The 23,242-nt window shown below is 34.9% G+C and overlaps 1 protein-coding gene across 4 annotated transcripts in view; it reads right to left on the bottom strand.

The window, feature by feature from the left end:
* LRBA (LPS responsive beige-like anchor protein) overlaps positions 1-23,242 on the bottom strand; it is a 748,688-nt gene that overhangs the window by 571,353 nt on the left and 154,093 nt on the right. For all 4 annotated transcript variants that reach the window (XM_022599722.3, XM_022599721.3, XM_022599723.3 and 1 more), the window contains 4 exons: positions 5,732-6,793; positions 4,358-4,533; positions 3,349-3,502; positions 2,762-2,942 (listed from right to left, as the gene is read on the bottom strand). In XM_022599722.3, coding sequence (XP_022455430.1) covers positions 2,762-2,942; positions 3,349-3,502; positions 4,358-4,533; positions 5,732-6,793 — 1,573 coding nt within the window. The remainder of the gene's footprint in view (positions 1-2,761; positions 2,943-3,348; positions 3,503-4,357; positions 4,534-5,731; positions 6,794-23,242) is intronic.

Raw genomic sequence — 23,242 nt, 5'->3', positions numbered from 1 at the left:
TGTTTCTTTAGGTCTCACATAAGCTACTTGAAATAATCTTCTATGGAGGAAAAGATAGGGAAGAAAAGAACTTTTTTTGAAGGTGTAAGAAAGTAGAAAGTAAATCACATTGCCATCAACTAGTCCAGGGTAAAATAACCTTCTATTACCTTCATTAAAGTACAATAGTTAAACTAGAAACTTGCTAAAACTGTTTAAAAGGCGGGGGACAAAAAAGAGATTGTGATTAATATACAGTCTAAAATTACCTCTCTAAACATCTCACTTAGGCAATTAACTCAAGTTATTTAGAAATTAATTTCGAATTTTAAGTAATAAATTAGGTAATACACAATTGACTATGAATTGATTGATATAATGTAATCATCTCAATTCCCAACCAATTTGGTAGCACTGAAGGTATTTGTCTCAACAAGAGTGAGAGAGCAAATTAGGAACAAAATAGCAAACTTAAGTGATAACGACCTTAACTGTCACCAGACTATCATATGGCTAGCACACACAGAATTGAAAAGGGAAAGTATTGAGAAAGGTGCTGAAAGAGAGCAACAACAGTTGGGAAAAGGGAAGGAACACAGTGAAGAAGGGAGGGAGAGAGAATATGGAATACAACTCTGTCAAATTTGGAGTCAGGCCCAGGAAAATAACTCTTCCACTACTTTCGTCACATGTTGCATAAAATCAAGTTTGGTCTGCATTACAAAGTTAAAAACCACATTTGAATGCCTAGTATCAATCAATCTCAGTAGCACAGTTTCTTCTTACCGTTGCCATCCTACCTTCTCAACCCCAACTTCAGGAAAACAGGAGTGAGGAGACCAGGGATCAAAACATTTGGACTGGGACTTCCCTGGTGGCACAGTGGTTAAGAATCTGCCTGCCAATGCAGGGGACGCGGGTTCATGCCCTGGGAAGATCCCACATGCCGCGGAGCAACTAAGCCCGTGCGCCACAACTACTGAGCCTGCGCTCTAGAACCTGCCTGCCACAACAACTGAAGCCTAGAGCCTGCAACAAGAGAAGCCATCACCATGAGAAGCCTGTGCACTGCGTCGAAGAGTAGCCCCCACTCACCACAACTAGAGAAAAGCCCGCACGCAGCAACGAAGACCCAACGCAGCCATAAATTAATTACTTATTTTTTTTAAAAAAACAAAAACATCTGGACTCTTTACCAAGCTTACCATATTCTATTAAGTGATCCTGAACAAGGAGAACATGTGGTGCTGGAGTACACTGAATTATTTCCTTATTTTCTTCTCCAGTTATGAAAATGAGGGAGATACGGTATTCCCCTAGCTTCTGAATCTAATACTTCTTGAGTATAGTGAAGTACTGCTAGTGTAGTCTTGTACTTTCAATTCCAAAAGTGCACTCTTTTTAGGAAAGTGGAAAGGTTTTAAAAATGGCATATACAAAAGCAATGGGTTCTAAATATTTTAATTATATTACTGAGATAAAGTTTAAGGGTGTATCCTATAACAGAAAGAGTAGGAACATTAGTTAAACTATATTCAAATTCCAGCTCTACCAATTTATAGCTTTTAAATTTTTGGCAAATTTCCTAATTTCTTTGATCTCAATTTTCCTCACGAAAAAAGGGAAGAAAATACAAATGAATGAATGACTGGAAGAAAATGATTGGTGACTCGTGAAAATCAGCAATGACATATGACAGTAGTCAATAAATGATAGCTTCTGTTTTGTTGTGCTTACCGTTTCAATCTCTCTCAATTAAAATTTTTTAAAAACTCCCTAAAAATAGTATACCAAGTCCTTTAGAGCATCCTAAGTTTAAAAGTACTTTGAATAGCATTTTGAGTAAAAATAATTATTGTACCAAAAAAAATGTAAGTACATCTGTTTAAGTAACAGATATTCTTGCTAAATATGGGGAAATACTTCATTAACTAATCAGATTTTCCACTGTTGGTATTATATTTTCATAGGTGCCTTATTTCTAATTTGTCTTCATATGGCCATGGTTCCTAAAGATTTTGCTTCCATTTTTTGGTACCCGTTTCTCCACCTACTTCTCTCCATTTAATAAGCAAATCATTAACAAAGTCTCAGTATTTACGACTAGATACAGGACACCTTCTGCATAGAGAAAAAAATTTCTTCTTCACCTAAGGAAGTTCAGATATCACTAAAACTTCGTTTAATTTACTTTAACTTTCACCTAAGGAACAACTGCCTCCAGGAGAAGAACAGAGATTTAATAATCTTACTAACTGCTTTAACAAATTATCACAGCTTATTTGGATAAAGGCTATACTTGAATGATGCTAGTTTAGAACCTTGCTACTCAAGTGTGTTTGTTAAGAGAAGCAGCATCAGCATTACCTGGGACTTACTAGAAAGGCAGTTTTAGGTCTCATCCCAGACCTGTACAATGTAATCAGCATTTCAACAAGATCCTTTGGTGATCCATGTGTATGAATCATCTTAAAATTTGAGAAGCACTACTTTAAAGCAAAAAGAGATTGGGGGGTTGGGGGTGGGCGGAGAAGAAGTAATGCTGACCAGAATCAATGCAGAATTTTCAAAACACGTCCTCCTCCTCTATTACCTTCACAAGTACTACTATAGCCAGTACATACACAGTCCTTCACTCTTTGGAGGCTAAAAAGTAGCATAAGACAAATTGCCTAGCACACTTTTTCCCACCAACAGGAAAAAGAAAATGTTCAATTTAATATGTCTGGATCACTGAAAATTTTTTAAGTAAATTCCTAAGTAATGGGTTTTAACAGCTCACCCAGTCGGAGACACTGCCGCAGAATTCCTCCAGATGACATATTTTTTTCAGCTTCAATTTCAGTAAAGCCAAGAGAACTTGCAAATATAAGAACATCCACAAGGCTGATTAGTCTCTGCAAAAATGTCACAGAGGCTTCTATTGAAAGGCCTTGAGTAGGTTCAATATTCTCCAGCTCATGCTGTAAGGAATAAAGTTTGACATTTACATTTATATTCTGATAAAAATCCAATTTTATGAGATACATTCCACAGATTTCTAAATTTTACAAAAAGCCAGGCTTTCACAAATCTACTTCAACAGAGGGATTTCTTATCATTTCATCTAAAAAAAAAGCATACATACAGGTGAAACACTGTCAGTCATATTCTTCACTAACTAATTCATCCCTAATAATTAAACATTCTTTTTAGTCCCTTCATTCCTGGAACAGATTCTAAGGTCCTTTCAAGTAATTACAAAAGGATTCTGTTGCTTTTGAATTACAGAACCTATGATGCATAGTAACAACCACATTCAAGTTTTAATCAATAAGAATGCATAAGTCATGTTTTCACACCAACTTTATATAGTAGTTAAGTCCTTACTGTAGCCGATGTAGCAGCTGAAAGCAATGGCAGTATACCCCCGCAAGCCATGACCATATTGTCCATCACTTGAGAGATGAGATGAATTGTGTTGTGTACAAAGATGACATTATCACTGCTATTCACGAAGTCCATTACTGTCTTTGTTGAATGGCTGTCCAAAGATAAATGATGTTTACTGATAAAGCTAAAAAATGGAAATCACAGTTTGCCTACTTGAGGGGAGGGAGGATAAGAAGGTGCTTTTGCTTCATCTTGAAAGTTGAGGAAAGATAATGATGCAGCAGGCATTTTGGAGGAGGGTGTATACTTCCTTAGAAGATGTAGACCATTCCATATCAGCAGTTACTACACATGCCCTTTTTCAGTGCTGAAATGTTAACACTATTCATCTTACACTTAATATAAAAGTTGAACTAAATTATCCTTAACTAGGACCAAAATTAAGAAGTGGCAAAAACTAAGAGGTAAATGGTGCTAAATGTGCTATAAAAAATGAATTTTCTAATAACGTTTTCTTAGACAATGCCATGAAATGTTCTTAAACAGAATAAGAGTAGTATACAAATAACAATAAACACATCAGGCACTTTTAAAATCATAAATCATACAATGGAGGATAATCTGAAATACACAGACTCTTTATACTAAAAATACAATGGAAAATTAGATGTTTTACATAAATCCCAATTTTCTTTTTTTTACTATTTCTAGAAATAAACCCAGTCAGTAGACCTACATTCAGGCAAATTATATGCTATATTATATGCTGTAAAGTACACAGTGAATTTTTTAAAAGAAAAATTTTCAAGTTTTTATACTCTAAATATGGTACCTCATTTATATGAGAATAAACATTAATTCAATAAAACCCTACCACAGAAATAACTTATAACCTACTTTTTAAGCAAATGACTGAAATTAATTGCAAAATGTCAACTATATAAATTTCTTTGAAAACAAACACTAAAATTTATATACATCTTCTATAATAAACATATGGACAAACCTTCTCCACATCTGTATGTCTGTTTCTATTGAAAATAATAGATCAGTGAGCAAACGCTGATGCACTTGAGACCATCTGAACTCTGGAATACGGAACATAGATCTGGAATTCCTCCTTTGTCCATTAACTGCATCTGGTGCTGTTCCTTGCCCTGGTTGCTCCTGTTGCCTTGACATCTAATAGAGAAAGTTAAAAAGAATAAAATCAGTTCAACTTCAAAGGTAGACATTAATAACTTAATAGCTTCTATGTAATTCATCTAACAAATACTCACATTTTAAGATACTAAGGGACTAAATCAGAGAAAAATTATCAATGAGTAATAACATTAATACATTTAAAGCAAAGATATAAAAAATGCAAAATCAGCACAATGCAGCAGTAACTGGCCAGGAACCATGTTAGTATTATCACCAGCTAATGCAACATTTTATAAAGGAATCAGGAAGCTTTTGGTTTTGAACACTGACATAAAAGAAAAGCCATAGCTGGATTATAAATTGGCTAGAATTAAGAAAAAACAAAAATAAAGACAACAGAATGAAGACCAAGCCAACAAAAAAAGGAAGAGGAGGGCTTCCCTGGTGGCGCAGTGGTTGAGAGTCTGCCTGCCGATGCAGGGGACACGGGTTCGTGCCCCGGTCTGGGAGGATCCTACATGCCGCAGAGCGGCTGGGCCCGTGAGCCATGGCCGCTGAGCCTGCGCATCCAGAACCTGTGCTCCGCAACGGGAGAGGCCACAGCAGTAAAAGGCCCGCGTACCGCAAAAAAAAAAAAAAAAAAAAAAAACAGAGTTGGAGGAGGAGCAGTAAGAGTTGATTAAAGTGAGAAATGACAACATGCACCCACAGTGGTGTCATGAATCTCTCTGAGACACTGGTAAGGAAGAAAGCTGTGTCTCTGGATCGCACAAAGGCTCCTGTCTCTTAAAAAAGTAAACAGACCTCATGGAACAATTTTAAACCACATACTTTGTACCTAAAATTACACACTGGCAGGTGGTTTTGCAGGAAGGTAGTCCTAGATTCTGCTTAAAAACTAACGTCCTAACTGTGACTGGGTCATCAAATAAAGGGTAAAAGTATTTCCAATGTTTGCTTTATAAGCTAAAAATACACTAACACTGAAACTTGAAAGTAGTAACTTTTGATGATACTGTGGTGAAAATAATAATAAAAGCTGCCATTTAACAAACTCATACTGAAAGCCAAACCCTGTGCTAAAGATAATAATCTTCACATTCACTGCATTTATGTAATTGCAAATAGGTTATGAACCAATTCCAAAATAAAATAAAATAAAATCTAAGTCTATACACTTGTTCTATTTCAACTCAATGCAAATACACTTCAAGAAGATAATAAATATAATCACCTCAAGCACAGGCTGATGACGCTGAGATGCTTCCATGTTTGTAGTGGCCTTCAATTCCAATCTCTCAGTATCTGTAGCAACACTGGAAGCATCCAACTTAGCAATCCTCTGCTCAGAAGTAGTAGGAGACTCGAAGGTACTACTATTAGAATCACTATGTAGTTTGGTTTCTCCGGCGAGGTTAGTCTTCTCCCCTACCTCCAGCATCTGACCAACATCTGATTGAACAGTTGCTTGGGAAGCAGTAGTTCCTGGTGAGGTAGCTGAAGACCCTGATGCTGTCATAGTCAAGACTGCAGAATCTTTAGGATCTCGAGTTTCAGTGTCAGTTTGTTTCTTACTTACAGGTTGATCCTCTTGAAATATTAACTTGTGGTCATTACTAAACATGTCCATTCTTTCACTGGCTTCAGAAGCAGCTGGAGACAAACTGTTATCTTGGGGCTCTGTAGGTAGACTGGCTTCCTCAGTAGGAATACTTTCTACCTTCAGTTCTACATAATCATCATCTTCTTCTTCCTCTACTACAGACTTATCCAATAATTCTGGCACCTCTGAAGCATCCTCTTCTGAAGGAGAACTTATGGAAGCAGTTACTTCATTGACAGTCATTATATCTTTGCCAGTTGTTTTAAAAGAATCAGAGGAAACAGTCACAGCTTCTATTATGTCAGAAGATCCTTCTAAACTCTCTGCATTAGTCGTTTCATTTTTCAGTGTTTCTTCTAAAGGGACTTCATCCAGTAACTCCTGATTTTCTTGCACAGTTGTCCTTTCTTCATTAGATGTATTGTGAGTTTGCAGTTCAACAATGGATGCAGATTCTACTGAACTTGTCTTCCCAATGCTTGACTTTTCATCACTAGTTCTGGTGATATGAGAAGAAGGAGGAGAATCCTTTGTATCCGATTGCTGGGGTCCTACTGAAACATTAACATCCCTGCTAATGCCAGAGACTGCTTGAACTGGACTTGAAGAACACTGCCCTATTTCTTCATCAACTTTTCCCTGGTGTTCCCTAAATATATTGGCAAGGTTTTCTTTATGTATTTCAAAAGTGACCTACATGAAAAACATACAAGCAGTCAAAACATGCAAAAAAAAGAAAGAAAGAACAGAGCATACAGAACATAAAAATATTTAATTTTTCAAATATATGGTTTATATAATGCAGTAAGACAGTTCTCCTATAATATCTTTATTTATAGAATGATAAACAAAAGGTAAGTCAATCACAAAAATCTAAACAGTCAAAAACTTATAGCTAATCTTAATGCTAACAGGTAGCATGGCATCAAACAATAACAAGAATATAGTTATTTAGCCTATTCTTAAAGACATATAATGTAGGAAAAGAGTACATTATATTCTACTGACTTCTATAACTTGTACCAGGATCTAAGTATTTACCATTGGGAAGTGCTTTGTGCACTACATAATATATTGTTTCAAATGCAATGAAAACCCATTTCCCCATGATTTATTCTCGGCAGAGATAAAAAATACCAATTATGTTCACTTCATATATGATGCAAATCACACACTTAGATATTATATATATTATAGCAGCTCTTTATATATGTATTAAGCTACTAAAACTTTCTCTTACTAAGCTAAAGAATATAAATTCTTTTAGCAATGAAATGAAAAGATCCAACCCTTTCCCTAAGGTCAACCATAATTTTCAAAGTTGAACTGATCACAAATGGTCTGAAAGTTCCAGTTCATCCATCTACACAACCATTCATTCCACTTGTATGCTGTATGTAAGAGATTACCATGTATTCAGCACTGAACATCCTCATATCATGCTTATTAGACTTTTATCCAAATAAATGGAAAACTTTTACGGTTAAAGTATAAAAGACAGTGCTGTGATTTTCAATGTCAAAAGGTTTATGAATTTCTTATCTCATCAAGCATTATTATATTATAGCCACCATTATGTGACTGCTGCTAGTGAATTTCAATGGGAACACCTCTCAAAAAAATAAAAGTATAATACATACAGAAGGTATAAGCATAATTATAGTTTATCAATGCTGGAATTGTTTGTTTATGTAACCTATATTATTATAACATATATAGTAAATTGAACCTTTTAGTCAACAAACCTTTATTGAGCCCTAGTATAGGAGGATGGTAGTAGATGATAACAAAAAAAGATGATTTTTCATGCCCAAAGATTCACAGGCCTTTTTGAATCACAGATGTGTATCCACGTGGATACAAGGCAAACAAAATTATAAATAATGCACGATGTACACAGTTCCTTCCATAGCTATTAACTAGCCTTTGCTCATTACATATACAGTACATTCTTGCCATAATGTGGTATAGCTAAAAATAAAAATGTTTAGGAAATAAACATTTTCCTAATTTTAAATATGTGGGGAACCTTTTTGAATATTTCAAAATGAAATGCACGTATTCAACACTAAAGAGTAAAATGGCACAATGACATTAACAAAATATCAATTTCTTTTACACCCAGAAGGCTGATATCTTCTTTGAACGATGTTCTTTATTTTAATTGACCAATTCTTCATTTATTCATTCAAGAAAACTTTACTGAACATCTACAGTATGCCAGACACTGTGTGATGAAAAACAAAATGTTCCTACCTTCGTGGTGCTTATATTCTAATGGAGTAGATGGAAAATAAACATGTAAATATATAAGATAATGTCAAGTAATAGTAAGAGATTTGAAGAAAAAAAGGAGATAGAGAATAACTGAAGATGACAATCTAGATGGGAGGGTATGTTTTACTAGGGTAACTGGGAAAGGTCTCTGGAGATGTTATGTTTCAACAGAGACAAGAATAAAGTGAGAGAGCAAGTTACATGAATATCATGTAACGAAAAGACTTTCGGGCCGAAGGAAGAACAAATGCAAAGGCCCTGGAGCCAAAATAAGCTCCGTACGTTTGAGAAACAATAAGAACCCAGCACACAGAGAACTGTAGGTGATAAAGTCAAAGATGCAGCCATTGGCTAGATCATGATTAGAGAGCAGTACAGACTATGTTAAAGGCTGAATTTTATTCTGATACACGTGTAATGTATAATACAAAAGTCTTATAGAATGAGTTTAGTTTTGAATAATCATTGGGTTTGATTTTATTCAAATTAAGGATTGTATTAATAAACATGAATATATACAATCTATAAGTACAGGTTAAAGAGTAATTTTTTAATCTCATGTACCTATACCCACATCAAGAAACAGAACACTATTACTACCTCACAATTCCCCTATGTGCGCATCCCCAACTGTGCTCCCAATCTCCCCACCCCTATCAAGAGGAAATCAGTATCCTGGCATTTCTATTAACTGTTTCCTACTTGTTTTTTAATAGCTTTACTACCTAAAAACTAAGAAACTAAGTATACCATAAACCTAGCTAGTTTTGTAAAAGAAAGGCCAATATTGCCACAACAAAGAAAGGCTCCAAGGAGAAGACAAGCTACACAGAATCTGTGTATTGGAGCCGGCTCCAGCTTCTCTAAGAGGATATATAAGGCTATTTCCGGGAAGTCTATAGGCAAGGTCATTAGGAAACACTGGGAAATATACAGGATAAGAGAATCTATGAGGGCTAGTGGGGGCCAGGTACTGGGTATTTGGCATAAGTAAGGTCCAAGAAGAAAACTATTTTATATTGTATTGTCCAATTCTAAGCTCACTATTCTACTCTCAGAAGCAGGACAAAGCAGACCACATTTTTGAGGGGTGAAGTGAGAATCTTCAGGTGATCCAGGCAGCAGAACTAGAGAGAACAGGAACTAATCACCACATGGTGAAGACAAGTAGTCATGAGAACATGAGCCCATCTCATGTGGGTAATTTGTCCTCAGGCTTTAAAAAGATGTTACAAAGGCATCTGGCATTTCAATAATAATAGCTCCCCCTATATCTGTATCTTAAGTCAAACTATTCCAGTTTAGATGGACGGTCATATGTCTGCTACACAGCTGCCATTCTGGGACCTCCCTTCACTACAGTGTTGGAGATCCCCTTCATCTTTCTCCTGTTTCCTATAACCCATATCTTCCTCTTTGTTTTATTCTCTCCTTTTGGTGCAGTATATCCTCCAGTGTCTGCTTGAAATTTTTGAGACCTATAAAAGTAAATTTATTCTACATTCAAACTTAAAAGTCAGATAAAATTGTAGGTTGGAAAACATTTACCTTCAGAATATGAAAGGTATTTCTTCACTGCCTTCTTATTTCTGTGCTTCCTGTTGGGAAGTCTGAGATCTTTCTGATTCCTGATTCTTCATACGACTTATTTTGTTCTTTTTCGTGAAATTTTATGAAGTCCTCTCTTGTTCCTAGTGCTTTGAAATTCCACAATGATTCTTGCCACCGGTCTATTCTGATCCACTGTGCTAAATATACCCACTGGGCCCTTCCAGTCTAGTAACAAATATCCGTTGGTTCTGGGAAATTTTCTTGAATACTTTATACCTTCTTCCCCGCTTTTACCCCTGTTCTCCCTTTCCAAGATTTCTATTTTTTGAGATTGCACTGATTGGTCCTCTAATTTTCTTACCATTTCTCTATTTTTCATCCCTTTGTCTTTTGGTTCTACTACCTGGGAGAGCTCCTCATCTAACTCTTAAACACGTTTTTCATTTCTCTTATGTGATTCTATACTAGTCACTTGACTTCTCTGCTGCTCATATTTTTCCTCTCTAAAATGGGTAGTACAAGGGTAAATACAGACCTAGAAGATTTCATATTTTAAATTTTCCCTGGTGCAAAAAGGGAAAGAATACTCCCTCTCTCCTCTTTAGCATTTCCTTTAGAAAACCTGAAGTTGCAAATACTTTCTCTGGTAACTGGAGATGTATGTAAATCTTTTTAAAAGATAATAAACCTCTTTCTAGTTTAGCATCCCTAGGATATCTTTCCTGGGGGCACTGGAGACATTTCTTTCAAACATGAACATCAAGAATGATGGTGCCCTGTCTCCTGTCTCAGTGAGAGTTTCAGCTTATGTGCTTGGCTCCAAGATGTAACCTCTGAACATCCGAAAAACTACTCAGAATAATTCTGGATGATCACAGACATGTGGAAATAAGACTGAATCAATTACATTTAAATAATGAAAGATGAGGACTTCCCTGGTGGCGCAGTGGTTAAGAATCTGCCTGCCAATGCAGGGGACATGGGTTCGAGCCCTGGTCCGGGTAGATCCCACATACCGCAGAGCAACTAAGTCCGTGTGCCACAACTACTGAGCCCACGTGCCACAGCTACTGAGGCCCACACGCCCTAGAGCCTGGGCTCCACAACAAGAGAAGCCACCACAATGAGAAGCCCAAGCAGCACAACAAAGAGTAGCCCCGGCTCGCTGCAACTAGAGAAAGCCCGTGCGCAGCAACGAAGACCCAACGCAGCCAAAAATAAAATAAATAAGTAAATTTATAAATAATAATAATAATGAAAGATGAAACGGGGCATTAAGTGAAAAGAATCACAAATGTTTTAACAATGTAAGTGTATTCTGAGCCAACATCACAAAGTACCAAGTGATAGAAACAGAACCACTGCAAATGTCTGGAAAAACACATAAGTAAAAATCAACAAAGTTTTGAAGCAGCGGAATGCAAATAAAAAATTACAACTTTTAGTGATTGAAATTAAAAATAAATCCAAATAAACTGAGACACTAGATAATTAGTAGAGTAAGGATAAGTTTTCATCCTATGACAAGACCAAGTGATACTCCTAATGTGAGGGGGGACTGCCACCTCCCTAGTTCAACTAATATAACTATCACAAAAGAAAGTTATCAGCAAAAACACTGCAATCCATTTCAAAACCAAGTATGCTCCTATACTAAAGAGCACTGTTTTGAAGAATGAATAAAACAGACTTGAAACTGAAGGGTTAGAAGCTACATTACTGCCACTATAAAACGCATCCAAGATGTTAAAACAGTACAGTAAAATTTCAAAATCCTATGACTATACCTGACCAATGTATTTTTATGATGAGTGTCAATCATCATCCTAAAATGGTGTACAACAGGGATTTAATGGACATTTCCAAAGCTTACGTCTAAATACTACTATATATATATATATATTATTTTTCTTATTAGGTAATAGGATACAAACTTAACAGAAAAAAATGTGTAAAATGGTAAGAGTCCTAAAAAAATTCATTCACACTTTTATGTTAATGCTTTTATTAAGGTTACTAACGTAGTGGTATCATAGAAACAAAAGCTTTATAACACCTTACTGTAGCAATAGCATATAGTCAATTATATAGAGCTGATCTTTCCTGTGGTTTATAAACAATCTGAGGAACTCCTCTTGGATTTTCATGTCCCCTTAAGGGCCAACAGAAGATACATATTTTTGCTATCACAAACTCTCTCTTAAAGATTTGTTTCCATGATGCTCTTACTAGTATTCACTTAAGTTACAATTTCCATGACTGTCATCATAGTTAGTCTTTCAACCATTTGATAAGAGACCATTCATTCTAAAGGTGAAATATAGGTCTGTGTAATATATTTCTTTCTCAATTCTAACTACATTCATAACCAGCAGACAAACTTTCAACTGTCCATTGGAAAAGATAGGTTAAAAGGTAGTATTTAACATTAATTTTTCAAGCACAAGAAGATGGTTTCTATAATACATATTTCAATTCAAAGCAATGTACAGTTTCATAAAGTACATTCTTAATGTGCCACAAGGAATATATTTCTTTTTTGATAAACAGATTTGCAGTCAAATCTGTACCAAAATAGTGCTTTGTCTTTCCTAAGCAAACCAACTCTTTCCTTTGTAAATATGAATATTAGAAATGCTTTCACATTTTTGAAGTTGATTTTTAAATCTCCTTTTAATTTATTCCAATAGTCGAAAAGCTAAATGGCAACTGAGTAATTATCACTGTTGTTATGTTTTTGATACCGTTCTCCTAAAGGTATTTGTGACTGATAATTCCTAATTAATTAGCAGATACTGTTCTAAATTATTCAGCTAAAAGACTAGTTATTAATGTTTACAATCATTAGATAGCTAATCTATAGCTGTTTGTAATGTTTGGAAAGTACTTCTATAAACTACTAAAGATACCCATAAGCTAATAACTATAACATTTCTTCAGCCATTACTTTCAATTTAATTGACATTCAAATTTACTGATTAGGACATAAAAGATGAATGCAATATATCAAGAGATTAACATTATTAATCCATGTATTAAAAAATTTAACCTGTAAAATTTAGACTTTTAAATGTTAGCAATGTTTAGAAACTGGCTTTCTTTTTGGAAGCAAATATATCTCTTTCATTGTATGTTATTTTCCTTTGGAAATACCAGCTGTATATGATATGCTAACTTCTAATTCTTAGGTTACCAAGTTTTCCACAGTTGATAAATAAGATATATTTTTCTTTGAAAATAGCTGAGGGACTTTCCTGGTGGTGCAAGTGGATGGGACTCCACGCTCCCAATGCAGGGGGCCCAGGTTCAATCCCTGGTCAGAGAACTAGATCCCACATGCATGCTGCAACTAAGAGTTCACATGCCACAACTAAGGAGCCCACCTGCCACAACTAAGATCTGGTGCAACCAAATAAATAAATATTAAAAAAATAATAAAAATAAAACTTGCTGAATCTTCCCATATGGAATATCAATAAGCATAGCTCAAAATGATCACCACCACACAACAGGAGATCTTTTACACAGACTTTGTTGCAACAGCTTACAACAATAATGGTATAAAAGATATAACAGTTAAAATCAAATTATAAATATTTATAAGCTTACACATATTTACTGATCTATTTTATGCAAAGTATCCTGGTTACAAATCTAAATGTTCTGGTCAAACCTAAGCACTTAAATGCTACCCTAATACAACCTGACTGAAGGGATATCAAGCATATAGCCTAGGTTATCCTAAGAAAACTGCCTAAAATAATTAGTTATGAAAACAACATTATACATTCGATAACAAAGGAAAGAGAAACAATCCCATGAGGAAAACAAGTCACATATGTAATAAGCGCTATACACTCATCATGTAATAAGCTCAAAAACATTTTTTGATATAGGTAGTATACTTTGCATTCAGAACACACTACCCCAAAATATGGCACATTGGCACGCTATTTTAAGATGAAGGAATTTGAGAAACAGTAGGTATAGAAAAGACTCTGACCTTTTCATCCTCCCCGAAGCAAATCATAGAAACACCAGGTTCTAGAAGGACTCTCTCATCTCCCCCTTCTCCCTGAAGCTTATGTGAGAGGTGCCTATAGCCCAGAGGAAAAGAGCACCCTTATCTCAAAGACAGAAGTACGCCGAGAGGAATCGGAATAAACAGGCCTTGATGATTTTCCCCCAGTTTACTACTCTTAGTTCATACCCTTTGTCCTTCCACGCTTTTCCACGGCTTTCCACCCTTCATCAAACCTAGTATAAGAACGCTCAGGCTTAATCGTTTCTTTGGGTCTTCACTTCCTTATGAAGACTCCCATTTCATGTAAAACATATTAAATAAATGCACATGCTTTTCTCCTAATAATCTCTCTTTGTTAGTTTAATTTTCGTGTCCTGCCAGGGACCTTAAGACAGTCAAGGAAAAGTTTTTCTACTCTACAATTCACATGATTTTTTTTCATTTATTTATTTGTTTATTTTTGGCTGCGTTGGGTCTTCGTTGCTGTGTGTGGGCTTTCTCTAGTTGCAGTGAGCGGGGACTACTCTTCGTCAACGCAGTGTGCTGACTTCTCCTTGTGGTGGCTTCTCCTGCTGCAGAGCACAGGCTCTAGACACACAGCCCCACTAGTTGTGGCACACAGGCTCAGTAGTTGTGGCTCGCAGGCTCTAGAGCTGCAGGCTCAGTAGTTGTGGCGCACGAGCTTAGTTGCTCCGCGACAGGTGGGATCTTCCCAGACCAGGGCTCGAACCCGTGTCTCCTGCATTGGCAGGTGGATTCTTAACCACTGCGCCACCAGGAAAGTCCTACAATTCACATGATTTAAATATAAAACAGTATATAGTGTAAAAGTCTCCCTCCCACCACTGGTCCTCACCTGTACAATTCCCCAACAATCAGTTATTAATTTCTTATGTATCATTCCAGAGTATTTTTGTGCATATACATACAAATACAAATTCTCACTTTCCCACTTGTCTAACTCACTAATATCCACTATACACACTGTTCCACAGTTTCTTTTGTCACTTAATATATCTTGGTGAACTATCTCAGGATAGTTTTAATTTACAGTCCCTTACGAAGTGTCTTTTCATAAATCTAAAGTACTTTTTACTTAGTTTTCTATGGGTTGTTTGATCATGGTTTTCATTCATTTTTCTATTAGTTTGTCATTTCGTATCTATTTCTAGGAGCACTTTATATATTAGGAATGTTATCTTTGCTCTGGTCCTAAACAGTTTTCCCAAATTTGTCATTTGCCTTTTGACTTTTGCTTATGGTATTGTTTGGTTTTTGGTCACAAAGGATTTTATATGTTTTAATGTAGCAAAAAAAATAGTCTTTTTTTCTCTTTAATGGTTCTAGATTCTAAATTATACTTGGAAAATTCTTACACACTCCAAGGTTACAGAAGAATTATCTGTGTTTTCTTCAAGTACTTTTGTTTCTCCCTCCACCCCCATCACAGCCCATTTAATTGATCCATAGGTTAAATTTCTTCGTACTCCAACTTTTTTTCCCTAGATGAATCCTCTATTATTCCAACAATATTTATGGACTACTTCAAGTTTTCCCTTTATAATATACTAAAGTCTTATATGGAACTTTGTATATTTCTGGACTTTCTCTTCTACTCCCCTGGTCAGCCTATCTCTTCATGTGTCAATACTACATTTTTTAAATTATTGACATTTGGTAATGTATTTTACTATTCAGTAGAGTTAGTCCCCCTCACTGTTCTTTACAGAGTCTTCCTGGATATTTTTACTTGTTTATTTTGTCTTACATTTCCTTAATAATTAGCTTACTCTGTTTTTTCTCCACCAAAAGAAAAAATGATTAATTAGTATTTTCCTGGGATTTCATTAACTTTATAAAATAACCTAAAGAAATGTTAATTTATTATAACTTTATGATGTTGAGTCTTCCTATTCTAGGAAATATGTTTTTCCATTTGTTCATGCCTTTTGTGTGCCCTTTGGGAATGTTTTAAAGACCTTTTCAAGTAATTCAAAGTGTAATTTAGAGATATATACAAGATACTACTGGCAGTATACAGAAATTACTTAATTGTACCTAGAAATAAATGGAAGTACCGAGAAGATGCTGACATTTAAGTTTGGTCTTCATTAATGATTACTCATATGGAGAAAACAAAAGGATTAAGAGCAAGGGGAGATGCCATGCAGAAGGAATTTAAGAAGGTATGTGTAAGAATGGATGGTGAAAGAACATGGTTCATTTAAGGCACTGAAGTTATTTGGTAAAGCAGTAACATTAAAGCATTTCTAGGAGTGACGAGCAATAAAAATAGTGTAAGCAGTGTTAATGGCAAGGAGGTAATAGACTACTAAAGGCTTTGGGAACCATGAGAAGGAATCAAAATTTTATCATACAGGTAAGGGCAAGCTTTATTTATTCACTGCTTAAAAGGCAACGCAGCCAAATAAATAAATAAATAAAAATTCTTTTTAGAAGGCAACTCTGATTTAACACAGACAAATTACAAAGTTATTTTCTAATGAATTTGACTTGTAAATCCTACTATTCCACTTATATGTAGCTTAAAATAAACCCACTACAAAAAAAAATAATGAAAAACAAAAAATGGGAAATACCTATATACAAACTGCCAAGGAAGGGAAAAAAACAAATTTAAAAGTAATACAATTGTATTTTTGTTTACATTGACAAACACTCTCTCCGGAACCAAATTTTAGTAAGGTTGCTCTGAATCCTCGTCAGACCTACAGCTCTGAGTTTCAGCAAGAATCCTAGGTCAGTTTAGAGACAATCCCCCATCCTCAATATCTGTTCACACTGACTTCTGATCAGTTCCTCATTCCCCACCATCTCCCAGGTGATATCTAATCAGCCTGGCCTGTCTTCAGCAAGAGTCCTGTTAAAGTCCGGTTAACCAGAATCTCCCCCACCCCACATGTTTCCTCTTATTAAATTTCCATCTACTGAAGCCCTTCCCCCCATTCCTACCTTGTTCCGTGGCTATAAAATCCCCATTTCTCCTTGCTGTATTCAGAATTAAGCCAATCTCTACACTCAAGTTTTTTTTCCCCCTATTACAAGAGTTCCTGAATAAAATCTAATTTTACTGCTTTAACTATTGTCTGACTCTGGTTCTCTTCAACTATATTTTAAATTAATTTCAATGTATTTTTTAAAAATTACCTCCACTAATTTTTCTGAACAGAGTTTTAGAGAAATCCAGAATATGAAAAGCAAATTAATTCACTCAATTATTTCTTCCTAGAATTTTAAGTGGTCTGATATTCAGATGTTACATCAAAGTTGCAACTTTTGGTCTGAAGCTCACCCCTTTCAGTAAGCAATGCTAGTGAATATAAAAACAAACTTTACTCTTTCATAAAATGATTTTTGAACGACACTTCCTTATTAACACCAAGTGAGGATGCAATTTAAAGAAAGCCTTCCAACCAACTTAGTATTCTTTTAATCTCTATAAATCATACTAACACATGGAAACATTCTAGAATTAATTTAAAAGAAATTTACTTAAAGAAATATTCTTCCCTCCAACTTCTTTAAAGTATGAAAACTTCCATCTAATCAATAATTGTTCCCTATTCCACAACATGCCTAAAAATATACACGTAATAAATACTAAGTTAAGCTCATTTTAATGGGCAATACCAGGTATGTTTTTAAATACTTGCACAACAGCTGAGATACACAGAATGCTTGGTGTATACTATTTTAAGCATCTGGCATATATTGAGACAATCTTCAGAGCAACCCTAAAAAGACAGGTAGCATAACCCTCATTTTATATGCATGAAGATAGGAAGCACAACGACATAAAATAGTATCACACAGCTACTAACTTACTAATCTTTTCGTTTTTACAAAGATTCATCTTGACCAATTTTATTTTCTTAAGAACAATCCAGACAGGTACTCTTGTGCAAAGCTAGAATATAAATTCATACCCAAGTTTTTAGATAGCAACTTAGCAATACCTACTAAAACTTTTAGAAACATGTACAGACTCCTAATCGAACCTTAGGAATTTATCCTACAAAATAAGAGACAGTTATATAGGCGCAGGCTCATCACTGCTCAAAACCAAGGGAAAATTAAACTATAGTGCATATGCAATACACTATAATACCTCAATAGATTTTTAAAATATCACCTCCACCAATTTTTCCAAATAAAATTTTGGAGAATGCCAGAATATGAAAAGTAAACTTGAATCATTTATTCAATCATTCCTTCCTAGAACTACATGTGGTCTGATAGCATTCAGACGTTACATCAAAGCTGCAGCTTTTGTTCTTAACTTTACTTCTCCCACAATATTATGCAATATACATATACCTAATAATATGCAGCCATTAAATTCATGTAAGAAGTGTATCATTAATTGAAAGAGTACTGTAAAATAACATAAGTATTATAGTTTTATAAGAAAATAATTATATGTATGTGTATATTTATATACAGAAGACTGTAAAGTCTTGCACCAAAATATTAAGTCATGCACAGGTGATTGGATAAGAGGTGATTTCTGGATTTTGTGTGTATACATTTGCAGTAGGTTCCACATTTCCTACAATGAGCACATATAATTGTACAAATAAAAAAACAATAAATACTATTTGTTTAAAAAATTTGAAGCCAACGAATACTTTAGCAATTAAGTATAAAATACTGGCAATCCATGAAATATGAAAATTTTATAACTCTTGAAATTTCTTACAAGAATACTTAGCTTTTAATTTTATTACATAGACACCATAAACTCACACATACAAACACATGCATGTTTATATTTGCCAGTTTATACCTTGTGATTTTTAAAAATACTTTTAAGAAACCACTTAGTGAATTCTAACAAAACTGATTTCCACATGCTTTTTACCCAATCTAAACTGTACTTTCTTCTTATATAAAATGACTGACATTTATGTTTAAGCCATTTCATCAGACTGTTAACAGCAAATAAATCTAAAGATAATTTAAATAATCCAAGATAACTAAATACTTTACCCCAAATTTATCATCTGGGGAAAAAAATCTAAGTCATATTATATCTTTAAGTCAAGTGAAAAAAACTTTTACTTCTTGATTATTTTAAGTCATAGATCGATTCTACCTTGGCAATATAGGCCGCCTAGACAAAACACAGTTTTAGTTTTATCTGTTTAGAAAAAAATGTTTTTGGACAGTTCTTACAATTCAGAATATATTAAATGCTTTAATCTAAATTTCAATTAAAGACTAGAAGCATTTTAGCGTACCAAGTGAAAACAGTATTATTTAATTACTCAAGATAATGTTCAATTTGAAGCATTAAAAAAAGGTAAAGAAAAAGAGGAATAATAAAAACCTAGAAAACACACAAAGTACAGTTACACTAGAAGAGTCCATTACTGCTTATAAAACCTAGTTCAGCTGTTGGAGGAGAGGGATACAGTGACAAACAGCTTCCCTGCTACAAAGGTGGCAGGATATCTATCAAACTGGACAATAAAATTGCAATTGAGTTTCTTTGGCTTTTTATAGCAGCTACATGTATCCTGATGTAACTCTGCAAAAGCTATCCAATTCTGCAATGTTAGTTTTTTACACACCAGTTCTTTATGAAGAACCATGTTATAAATCTGTGATACTAAGATTTTAAATGACTGCAAACAGGAAAAAATATACATTACTTCAGTATTATATGCATTGAAATATTTGTAAACCTTTAGAATTAATATCTTCAGAGAAAAAAATTTGGTTCCAATAATTTCAGCAGAACTTTTATCAGCATGCTACAAATTGTTCACCTACTTACTCAATCACTTCAGCTCCATCCTAAACTTTATTAAATATTGATTTGAAGAGCTTTAGAGTATAAGTTTTCCATTTTACTTTAAAAACAGATATCAAGATATTAAAATTCAAAAAAATTAACATAGTTACATTCAAATTAATTACTTTATATAAACTTCATTAAAGAGAAAAAAGCTTTTTAATCAATGAAGAAAATTCATAAAAGAGAAATAAAACTGAAAGACATTTATGAAACATTAAAATTAAAGGTGAAAATCACAAGAAGCAACTTGTAACTTTAAGTTTTTCTTTTCCCCCTCATAAAGTAAAGCTTCAGCACTTATTCTTTAAAGTATACTTTAACAGCAAAAAGGGACAGGTGTAGTTTTACTCAGACAAAATACTCTACATGAACTTAATCACTGTTTACTCCATTTTATAACTGTAATCCTAAAACTTGAGCCAAAGACTGGTTCTTGGCTCAAAGTAGGCAAAAGAAGCCTCTCCATAAAGTAACTATTTTCCTTGCAAAGGTTTTAAGATCTGTTTAAAGCCCTAAGTCACTGGAGTAAAGAAAAATATGAACTAATTTTATATATATATAAATTCACACAGGAAACTTAAAGCCTGTTTTGGGTTTCTTGTGTATAAATTTGAGTCTAAAAAATACTGATTTCAGATACTTTCTAAGAAAAGTAGTTTATATTTCTTCCTTTAACATTTTCTGTGCCTTAAAATATGCTCCCAGAAAGAAAAAATACATTTTCCTTTATGATAAAAAATATATTAAGGGGTCATAACTGGGGTCCATATTTAATTTACATAGACTTCTTCTATCTTCATTATGCTTTCTAAAGAGTATATTATTATTATTAGCATCTTAATGTGAAAGTGGGAAGGGGATAATTTTATAAAAGTTACTCAAAATAATTCCCTGTACAATCTGAGGGGCCCTCAAAATTTAGAGTACATAAGAAGGACTTATTTTAAGATGCAGATTTCTAGGAACATACCACGAGATTCAGATTAGGATTCTGAGGTGGGGTCCAAGAAACTAGAAGATGTACATCCCAAGTTCCTCTGACGAGATAATCCCTAAAACATACTGTGTGTGATTCTGACATAGACTCAGATAGACACAGACATAGATTCTGACATAAGTAATTTAAAGACAGCTGCTACGGCTATTTCCTGGGTCGTGGATAAGAGAAGACTGAGGCACTAAGGCACACACAGGGTGGCATGGCGCCACATGACAGTGGAACCAAATAGCCCTAAACAATGATGGCATAGTTCTTCCTCCTCCTTCCTGAAACAAATATTTAACATGCAACTGCCAAGCACTCAGCACTATGCACAGTTACGGGAGATATGACGAAGTATAAAACCCTTCATCCCTGCTGAGAGCTTACAATTAACAGCCACTTTTGACCAAGAATATAATATGAGAGTTATTACAGGATCATACTTGCTTAAATAAATACTAGTCTACATTTCCTATATGACACATTACTGCTCTTCTTCATGTACTTTACACACCCCCAAGCAAACCAAACAATTCCACATGCTTTTCCCTCAGGGAAATCATCTATGCACCTCTGCTTATGCCAATTCCTCCACCAGTGATTCTCATCACCCCAGTCTCTACGTACCCAAATCTTATTTATAACCCTTCAAGGTTGTAGTCAAATGACATCCATTCTACAAACCTCTCAAAGGCCCTCTCCTTTCACTGTGAATCTCTCTTCTACGACACTTATTCCTTCCTGCCCTGTCTTTCAGTACATGTATTATCTCCCATATTAGAAAGTAACTTCTTTCAGGATAAGATCTGTTCCGGATTCATCTTTCTATCTTTCGTAGTAAACCTGAAGGTACTCAACTAGAAGAAGACAGGAAAAACAAAAGGGAGGAGTGTTAAGAACAAAAAGAGGAAACATAAAGCTAGAAAGGGGAAGAAAAGAGGTGGGCCACTGGAGTAAGACCTAGACACAGAGTGACTGAAAATGAGTAAGAGAGCCCATGGAGGGTCTGACCAACAGACAGGGGAGAGGGGGGAAGGGAGCAGAGACAAAACAAATATAAACAGAGAAAAAGAAGAGGTTGGGGAGGGGTGGGGAGAGAGAAGATAGGGGGTACAGAAAGGGTGGAGGAACACTGGAGGGAAAAACAAAGAAAGAGAAGGAGAGGGATGGGAAAGAAGGAGATGGTGGCTAAAAGAAGAAACAGAGAAATAAGCAAAGAGGGAGCAAGCTAGCTAGGCAGTGATAGAGGGTAGCACAGACTGCACCAGGTACCCACAGTCAATGCCAGTGCAGGGAGCTGGGTGGTGATTCGTTGGATATTGGGAAGAGGAAGAAAGTAGGGGGAAGAGAGGGAGTGAGGAAGTGGGGGGAAAGAGGTTAGGGGAGAAGGAGAGAGAGGAGAGAGAAGGGGGGTATTAAAACCTTTGCCTTTGAGCACCTGAATTATTCATAGCAGTGAAAATGAATGAAGCAAAGCTATATGTAACAATAAGAAAGAATCTTAGAGACAAAAGGTTTGATGAGAAAAAATAAGTAACAAAGAGCTCACACAGTACGACGTCCCTTTCATAAAATACAGAAACAGGTAAAATGAGAGATTATATTATTTAGGAATACATTTTTTTAACTTTTTCAAGAAGGGAATAATAAACACTAATTCAAAATGGTGATTAGATTTGGGTTGAGGAGGGTAGTTATTAGAAAGGGAGAACCTTTTTTAAGTTGGGTAGTCAACACAGCTTCCTTTATAACACTTCATAGCATATATGCCATGCAAATTATTTTAGACGTAATTAATTCTTCATTTTAAAAGCTATATTTATACCAAACATGAAGTGACTAGGGCCTTAACTAGTATGCTGGCAGTAAGAATGAGAACAAAAGAATTAACAGGAGGAATGACAGAACTACAACAAAGGAAAATAGTCGTTTAATTCTATTTCCTGTGATTTCACTCATTAACTCCTAACTTCAGATATACACATATATTACCACATTTACCATTTTTAGATTAGACATCAATGGTTAAGAAAAGTTTAGAAACTTCCCTGAGTTTACACAACTAAAAATTACTATAAATCAGAATTCAAACCCAGGACTATCCTGTCTCCAAAGCCCATGTTCTCTTCATTACTTACACAAATAGACTGGTGACTGGATATAATATTTAGCCATAAATGCTCAATAGCTCAAAGGTGCCTGAAATTTCTCCAAGTCTGACTCTTTTGTTTTGTGGACGAGACTAGGCTATTGGACCTAAATAGCCTATCATTTCAGTTCTCAAGCATTTTAGTCTCAGGATCCAAAGTACTGGTACCTCCCAAAAATCTTTACTTATACGGGGTATGTCTATTACTAGCTACCATATTAGAAATTAAAACTACGAAATTCTACAAATATTAATTCATTTCAAAAAAGCAATAAACCCAGTAAATGTTAATATAAATAAGATATTTTTTGAAAAATGATTTTTTCAAAACAATAATA

Source organism: Delphinapterus leucas, chromosome 5 (genome assembly GCF_059928025.1).
Source record: "Delphinapterus leucas isolate spDelLeu-1000000601 "Yukka" chromosome 5, BTC_Dleu_Yukka2, whole genome shotgun sequence".
Classification (NCBI taxonomy): domain Eukaryota; kingdom Metazoa; phylum Chordata; class Mammalia; order Artiodactyla; family Monodontidae; genus Delphinapterus; species Delphinapterus leucas.
Note: the sequence above shows the minus strand (reverse complement) of the source record. Positions and strands in the feature narration are given on the sequence as shown.